This window comes from Bos indicus x Bos taurus, chromosome 17 (assembly GCF_003369695.1).
Source record: "Bos indicus x Bos taurus breed Angus x Brahman F1 hybrid chromosome 17, Bos_hybrid_MaternalHap_v2.0, whole genome shotgun sequence".
Lineage (NCBI taxonomy): Eukaryota > Metazoa > Chordata > Mammalia > Artiodactyla > Bovidae > Bos > Bos indicus x Bos taurus.
Genome location: NC_040092.1, coordinates 14,193,512 through 14,202,486, shown reverse-complemented (window position 1 = coordinate 14,202,486; position 8,975 = coordinate 14,193,512). Strand labels below are relative to the sequence as shown.

The 8,975-nt window shown below is 41.4% G+C and overlaps 1 protein-coding gene across 2 annotated transcripts in view; it reads left to right on the top strand.

Moving 5' to 3' along the window:
- Positions 1-1,070: 1,070 nt before the first annotated feature.
- The window catches only part of MED13L (mediator complex subunit 13 like), a 277,887-nt gene continuing 269,982 nt past the window's right edge, over positions 1,071-8,975 (top strand). For both annotated transcript variants that reach the window (XM_027566693.1, XM_027566692.1), the window contains exon 1: positions 1,071-1,234. In XM_027566693.1, coding sequence (XP_027422494.1) covers positions 1,163-1,234 — 72 coding nt within the window. In that variant the 5' untranslated portion in view covers positions 1,071-1,162. The remainder of the gene's footprint in view (positions 1,235-8,975) is intronic.

Sequence of the window (8,975 nt, the reverse complement as noted above, 5' to 3'; positions counted from 1 at the left end):
GCTTCAGTTTTCTCATCTGCAAAACGCGGACCACGGAGTGACACCTCAAGGAGACACTCCGAAGCACTTGGATCTGCTGTCTGGCCCATGGCGGGCCTCTGCCACCCAGTCGGCCGGGGCGAGCGAGGGCACAGGCAAGGGGCCCCGAGCCCTCCACAGCTACGGCCACGGGCGTTCCCGGGGCTCGCGGTCGCGCCCGGCAAAGATTCGTGCACCCGAGGGGGCGGGGCGCGGGGCGGCCGGCGCGGCGGCTGACTGCCCGCCCGCCTCGGAGCCGCGCCGCCCGCACTTCTTTCTCTCCCTCTCTGTCTCCGTCTCCCTCCCTCTCTCCGCCGGAGAATCCAGCCGCACTCGGCTCAGCAGCGCCACCAGCGAACAGCCGCGGCCGCCGCTCCGGCCCCTCCCCCGCCCCCTCCATTTCCCCCCCCGAGCAGCCGGCGCCCGTCACGTGACAAGGCTCCAGCCAATGGCGGGCCGAGCCGCGGTCGGCGGCCGCCATTGCTGTCAGAGCGAGCGAGCCCGGGGAGGGAGGAGAAGCGAGGCTGACTGGGGAGGAGGGGGGGGTGGGGGAGGAAGAGGAAGGAGGGGACGTCGCTCGGCTGCCGGGGTCGCCCGCTGGCTTCGTCCGCACCCCCCCCTTCGCGAGTTCGCGCTCCGCGGCGGCGGCGGCTCCGAAGCGGCGGCGGCGACTCCAGGGCTCGCCTCCCCTCACGCGCCGGCGGGGGCTGAGGGGGAGTCGGTGGCTGGAGATAAACAAGGCGGCGGCAGCAGCGGCGGCGGCGGCTGAGGAACAGGGAAGGCGGAGGCGGCGGCCGGCCCGCAGCGCCGGCCCGGGAGGCAGCGGGGGCCCTGAGAGGCGGGGAGGGCGCCGGGCCGCGCGGACAGCGCCCCCCGCCGCCGCGGGAGCAGCCGCCGCCGCCGCCCGAGCAGGAAGGAGCCGCGCGGCCGCCGCGGACCCCCCCGCCGGCCCGGGCCCGCCGCCCCCGGCGCGGCGTCGCCGCGGCGCCTCCCGCCCGCCCGCCGGCCCTCGCGTCCTCCCCCGGCGGCGGCGGCGGCCGGGCCGCCCCACGCTCCCCGGCGAGGCGCCGCCGCCCGGCCCGGCCTCGCCTCGGACGCCTCGCTCCGACATGCCCCGCTCTGGCGGCCGGGCTCGCGGAGGATCATGACTGCGGCAGCGAACTGGGTGGCGAACGGGGCGAGCCTGGAGGATTGTCACTCCAACCTCTTCTCGCTGGTGAGTAGCCGGGCTGCGGGGAGGGGGCTGTGCCGTGGGGTGGGGGGGGTCGACCTCCGCCGCCGACCAACTTTCTCCTCCCGCCGCCGGGACTTCGCCCCTCCCTCGCCTCTCCCCGCCGTTCTCTCTTGCCGATTCTCCCCCTTTTGGATCGTCTCTCCCTCGCCTTGGATCCCATCCAGTGTTTATTTGGCTCTTTAAAAATCATTTGTGAGCGCGGCGCTCGGCGTGGAATTTGCATGTGGAAGTCTCAAAGCTGCGGATTCTGGGTCGCACTTCGAACGCCCACCCTCTGTTGCAGTCGCACTCCCCTTCCCCTCCCTTTCCCCCTCTTTTCCCCTCCTAAATGTGGAAGGCTTTTGCCTTGTGTTGCCCGCGCCTGCGATAAGCAGCTTTTTTCCCCCTTGTGTCGGATCGGCTGCCCGCCCGCCCGCCTTTTAAATTTTTTAAAAAATTCCATAATGACACCTGCAATTTCGCCCGAAAACAGTTGATTGAATGCGATTGTGTCAGTAAAGGACTCTTGCACCCGAAGCTCCGGCGATTGTAAACATCGACAGCCGCCTGCCTCTCGGGGCTTACTACGCTGGAGAGCCTTAAAGCCATTGCACCGAGCCGACGGAAGGTGGAGAAAGCTTTTTTTTCTTTCTCTCCTCCTGTGTCTTTTAAAAACTGTTTTCTCTCTGCTCACAACGAATCCACACACACACACACAAAGCAACAAGCTGGGCGGTTTGATAACATCGCTTTTATCTGCCTTCGCCTCTCTCGCGCTCTCTCTCTAATAATTGACAACTTTTCCTTTGGATTTGAATCGCCTGCCTTAATCTTAAAGCAGTTAGGGTGTCAATTGTTCTCCTGGAAGCCTGGCATTCGACGACGGCGTCTAGATTCATCGAAATTAAAAATGTATAGGGTTCCAGCAACTCTTTCCTGGCGGTGGCAGTGACATTTGGTGGTAAATGCCATCTTTGCTTTTTTTTATTGGGTCGTATTACCTAGCTCTGAAAACATTCACGTTGTTAAACCTGGCGTTTAGACTAATAATTGCAGTGCGTGGTCTTTAAATATGTGCTTTGTGCATGAGTAACTGTATGTATAGCTATGTGCCCGGGAGACTACGAATTTGTTTAAATATTGAGCAAAGATTTGTAAACAGATGTAAGGCAATTATGTTTCAAGCGTGGAATATAATTGGAAAATTGGCTGAACGGTTTGTTTAATTTAGACTTTAAAAAACCTAACTTTGTTTAAGTGGTGTACCCTTTTTGGGGGACTGCCTTTAGAGAAGATGCATTTTGGAAATTGTTTTCCATAACATCTCCTGTACATAGAGCTTTATTTCCTCTTAATCTTTGTTTACACTGGATACATAATTTAGTGTTCAAATTGTAATTAGTTACATTTAATTATGGGTAGCATAGATGCTTTTTTTTTTTTTCCCTTAGAGACTAGTGGAGAAATACAAATTCTTGCCAACTTTTCAAATGGAAGCTTTATTAAATATATTTCATTATACAGATTAAAAAAAATGAAGACAAGCTATTTTTACCTTCTGAGACCGAGTGACATAGTATCTGTGCTTTTACTGTAGTAATGGCAGGTCAGTTTTTTTCCTCCCCACATTTTTTTTGGATATTTAATCTTAAAATTCAGTTACAAGTTGTGATTCTCCCTTTCAGTCCTGTGATAACTTCCCCTTGCTTTTTTTCTTCTCTCAGTCTCTCATTTAGTATCACTCAGATTCTCAGGGACTTCCATAGGTTAGCAGACATTGACTAAGGGGTATTTAAATGGTTTTTGTTTGGTGACTGGTGACCGCATTGACACTTTATCAGGAAATTAAAATGACCAAATAGATCAGTGTTAGTGAGGAGAGATTCCCCCAAATTACCATATATCATGCTGACTGATAATGTCTTGTATATATGTGGCTATTTTGTATACAGTACCTTTCATGTAGGAATGAAAATACATGTGTAGCCAGTCTTTAGTATATATCATTTCTTTTTTTATCCCTTTTTTTTTAAAGCTTAAGTAAGAATGATAATGTTTCTAAAGATGTTTAAATGTTTTGGAGAAACTATTTGTAGGAGAGTGTACAATTTGTAGGAGAGAAACAATTTGTATACTTCTGTGCTTTCTGACTTTCTAAAGGTTTGTGCTTAAACCAGGAATGATTTTTGAGTATACTTTTTTTTAAACAGAATTATTCTTTAGGTAGCAACTTTGAAATGCAGAAATGCTTTTTTTTTTTTTTTTTTTGAAAGACGGTGGAATGTCTGTATTCTCTTATAGATGGAGGTTGGATAGCTGGCTATTAAAAAATTACAAATCCGTTAAGGAGCTGCTGATACTGTAAATTTTTCTTGCTCCAAATTGAGCATTTTCTTGAAAATCAGATACAGCAGCAACCTGGAATTTCAAAAATATGTTGCCTAAAATACATTGTATAGAATAATTAATTCCAAAGGAGATAAAATCATCACCTGTTCAAAATAAAGCATGTATTATAAAAACTCTTAGTATATAATATTAGCATATAGTTTTCTTTTTGACCTGTAGTTTTTTTGAGCAGAGAAAAGTATTGCTTATAGAGAATTTACCTAAATACTCTTATTAATGTGGATTGAAATGTAAGCTAGAGCTGATAAAGTTCTGTACCACATTAACGACCCACCCACTTTCTGTTACCTCAAGGTGTTCACCTGGCTTAGCAGGAGTTGATTTGGGCAGTCAGATGCCTTAAAGATTTTTGTTAGTCCTTTACTTAGTTTGTCTTCTGATATTCTACTGCATGGCATCATCATATTTCCTAAATTCTTTGTCAACCCTGCTTCTTTTCCTAACATGTGAAAAATGCCATTGTGCATACATGATATGGGTTATTCTTGGCAGTTGTGAGATTTGTAGCTACTGCATTAAATGCTTGCCTGACTGTGCCTTTGTGACTCAGAACTGTTTTCTCATGCTGTCCATCACATTTCCGGGAGACTCTTGTTATGTATTCACTCAGTTATAATTCAGTTAAGTGTGTTAAATCTGCCCTTTTGGAGAGTGTACAAATGCTCTATGGGATGTCAACTCACCCTTGTGGAAAGACATATTATAATTTCCTGATGTAAGTATATCTTTACTTTTGTTTCTTTCTGTTTTCTTATTCAAGATGATACAGAGAAAAGTGGTTTTATGTCCTTCATAAAGTATATATATATACTCTTTGACACAGGGCAGTTTAATTCTTAGTTATGTATGCCCCACATTCTTATTGTTTTATTTGCATAGAATCTTCCTAATTATGGGGTAGTTGGGGGATGGTATCAAATTCTTCCTTCCTAAATTGAAATACACATTAGTACATAATTCCTATTAAGGACCATTCATTCAATATTTGAAGATTTTACAATAATCTCTCATTGACCTGCTTTCTTTTTTCTTGAGATTTATTTTTATTTTTTTGCAGAGAGGGAAGATAGTTGTAGAAACTTTGAGATTTGTTCTTTTGAGTTAGAACCAGATGGGGAGGACCATCAATTGAAAATGAGGAAGAAGGAATGATTAATTTTCTCAAATGCCAATACTTGATACAGAGTATTTTTTTATCTGAGTTTCCAGTGTTAGTATTTACACGTGAAGCGTCTGTTTTTCATGATGGTTCATTTTGTTTAATGATATTTATATATTTTTAATAGCAATAATTGCTTACCCGGTAGTAGTTGCTGTATTAACCTCCAATTGCTAGTAAATATTTTTAAGTACATAATAGACAGCAATTTAAGGCATAGCATAGCAGTTTACTGGACCGTTTTAAAGAGCCATTTGTACGTGTGATGAGTTCATAATTTTAAAGAGAAAATAATGTACGCAGGACTTGTATGCTACAAAATATGTTGCTGTGTTATTGCTTGAAGAGTTAGTTCATTGAGAGGAAGTTAGGTTGCGGCTGCTGCTTTGTGAGAATAAAGGCAGGGGGTGCCTTACGACAATGAGTGTTGAGTTTATGCCAGGTGCTTATGTAGTTTAGCACTTTCTTTGGAATATTTTGGATTATATATTATATCCACTACTATATTCTTTGGAATATAGTAGTGGATTATATTAATTAGGCATGGAAAGATTTATCTTTTTTGTTCACGGGCTAATTTAGCCTAGTTAATTCTGAATTAATTGTATTCATCAAACATTTTCAAAGGTCTTCTCTGATTAATAAGAAAAATACTCTATCCCCACTTTATACTATAGTCTATGTATTATATATTGACAAAAGATAGGCATATTCTATAGTAATGTTTAAGTTATTTAAAATTGAGGTGAAATTCAGTGTAAATAGTATTAAGGTTATTTATCTGGATTTTTTGAAATAATTCAGCTTTTTCCCAAAGTTTGATTCAGAGATAGACTAGATTGTTTTCTTTTTGGCGGCTTGGATCTTAGTTCCCAGACCAGGGATCAAACCCATGTACTGGAAGAGAGTGCTAACCCCTGGACCGCTTGGGAATTCCTAGACTAGATATTTTTCTGAATGGTTTAATTTGTTTTCAGTAGGGGAAAAGCATAATCTTCTCCTTTGAAATAGTAGTAGAAGGTACTGATTTATTGTTGTTTTGAAAGTGGATGATATATTTATTTCACAGAAGTTAGCTACTGTAAGAGATTAGACGAAGTTTATGAGAATTAGTAATATGGTTGAATATTAGATGTTACTACTGAGCTATGCATTGCAGCCATTTATTAGAAATGGAGAAAAAGAGTTTCTGTGGCATTTCTTTTATTGTCCTTTATTTAAAATGTGTTATGTGCTAACTTGCTTTACAGAGTGTGTGTTGTGGCTACCAGAATTTCTATTTTGTCATTGTGTAAACATTGCTATTTCAAGAAATTGCATTTAGTGCATTGCAAAATGAGGTAATTAGGTAGGTAGTCTAAAAATGTGCTGTGGGGGGTAGTTAAAAAATTTGCAGGCACACATTTTTGTTTCATAGAACTGGTTTAGAGATTTGGAATTAATGAATCAACGGTTGTAATGTGTACTGGAATTTCGGACTTTCCTTCTCTCTTGAGTCATTTAACTTCTATCCAGTTCAGATAATTTCCTTTTATAGTATGTGCTTTCATTGTTTATTCGAAAGATTTGAAGGTGTTAGCTTTGTTCTGTTGGGGGAATTCACTTCATTACATAGGGGAGATGATTTTCCATTAATCTTGGTAAATATTAACATAAACGAGGAATTGTAAATTCGTGTTCATTTGCATGAATGAAATATGTATGTGTGCTCAATTTTTGTTGAGTATAAAGTCACTTATGTACATCAGCATGGTTTTCTATCTTTGCTTTAGTTTACACAAAAATAGTTTTAAATGCTTTTAATATGTGATTGGTGTTTCTTTTAGAGGCAGCTCCCTCACCGCACTACTTTGTTGTGTACTTAATTTTTGAAATCATCTGTACTATAGATTGGATTCTCTTGTCATAAATTGGCTATCATAGTTTTCTTTTAGGAACTCCTGTTTTACTTGCATTTGTATTAACATGTTTTAGTTATGTTTGTTGGAATAAAGTTGTTTTCCTTTTTTAAGCTAATAAAATGTCTTAGAGTACATTTGGATTCTAGTCAAGAAAGATGGTTTTTTTGTTGTTGTTCTTTCTAGATGAGAATTAGAAGAATCAATGGTGTCCAAGGGAGAATGTTTACGCCATTGGCATTTCCATACTCTGTAGTTTATTATGTATATTTCTGAATGTTTATTTTCTCATTCTAGATAAATTGTGGTAGTCTTATTAAAGCTGTATTTCTACTACTGTGAAATAGTACAGAGCCCTGGTCGACAGCTTTCTGCATTTTGTACTTTTTCCAAGTACAGTGAAATTCCATTACTGTTAAAGGAACATCCTGAATTGATTGTTTTAAAATTTCACTTGTGCCTTTATTTTACATTGTTTAAATTTGTAATTTAAAAAATGAAAAGGAAGATAAAGAGAATTAGGTAAATTCTCAGGTAAACATGTTTTCTCAATCTTCGCTAGATCTCTTTACTGTAATAATTGTCTTGATTTGTATTAAATCACTACATTAATTGGATATATTTAAGACATTTGGTATTAAAATTAAATTTGAAGAAATGATTTGTTTCAAATAAAATATTAATTATGCACAGAATTCTTTATAATACTAGTGGAAATTACAAAGATTGTTCACATAAAACATATTAAGTTGCATGAAAACCATGATCCTTCCCCTCACTCCCATCATTGATGTATTTCTGAGGAAGTATTTTTGCATGACACATAAAGTTCCCACAGTCCATCTGTGCTTAATTTGAGAGCTAATAAGTAAGGTATTCACAAGAGTAAAATAGGTGTGAAAAAGCATTTTGTGTTGGCAGTTCACAGGATTGAGTAATAATGTTCTAAAGAGAAATAAGGAAAAACATACGTATGTCCAACTCAGGAACCAGCTCCTAGTTCTATTGCACACATATATGTTTGGCACAGTCCTCCTCATCTTTAAGTAGGTCAAATGTCATCCCCCTGTGAAGATTTCCTTGACACCCACAGATCGAACTTGTCACTCTTGCTCCTTCCATCTACCTCCTCTGTCTACCTCTGATAGTCATATGAACTTCCGTAGGGCAGTGACCCTGTCTAAGCCATCTTTGCATTCCCTTCATAGTTAAATACTGTTAACTCGGTTGAATGAATGAATGACTGGACAACTATTCTCTTTCCCACCTTGTTTCGTAAGGGAGTTCTCATTACCCATTTAGGCCCTGATCACACCATGTTGTTATTATTTTTGAGGTTTATTTAGCTGTTCAGCTGTGTGTTCTGAACATACATTGTTTAGGCTGTATGTACTGTTACTTGGTAATATTTTAGATGAGTTCTAGAAAATCTTTCTTAAAAATTTCCAGCTGATCAAGAGATGCATGCTTATATCCCAAAGGAGTAGGAATTTGGTTCCTATTTAGATTTTGTGTAAGGTGGTAGCAATCTAATAGATTTTGGAACCTGTTGGAGATTTTATTTGAGGTTTGATCCAAAATTCCTCCATTTTCATTCTCTAAGAGGTATCCTGTAAGAAGGCTTTTGCTTAATCTTCAGTTATAAGATAACTTTCTATGAGCTCAGTAAAACGGTAGTAAACTGGTAATAGGGAAAGTTGAGTGGTATTCAACACCCGCCCCCCCCGCCTTTTTTTTAAACTAGTGACTAAATCTGGTCACATAATGGTTCTGTGCCTCATTTTCTCCTATAAACTTGATGGAAATACGGGAGTTTGTGAGAAATCATTTTGAGTATCTTTTAAGGAAAGCACTTTGGACGACTAGATAATGTTTTTTAGTAGTAAGAGTTTTCTGGCAAATTACAACTCAAGTTATAGAGTAACCCTAGACAGTTAACTAGGAAGTGGAACAGCAAAATTACTTGTTTTAAGTATGGCAGTTATGTTGAATTTGTGCTTTTTGAGGGGAGCAGAAGATTAAATTGTTCTTGTGTCTTTCTTTATAAATGAGCCATCTTGAGATGTCACAGCTTTTCATTTGTGTATATGATTCTCAGGTTGCACAGTGTGTCTTTAATAAGCTGGGTGATTTTGCTGTGCCAACCCAGAGCTCTGACTGGCTGAGACTGGAGATTGAACTGTGACTCTTATTTGGTAGTTTAAGCTATTAATTCCTTGGCAGCTCCAGAGTGCTCTTTGAACTTTAAATAGCAGTTCTATTAACATTTTGAGATTTG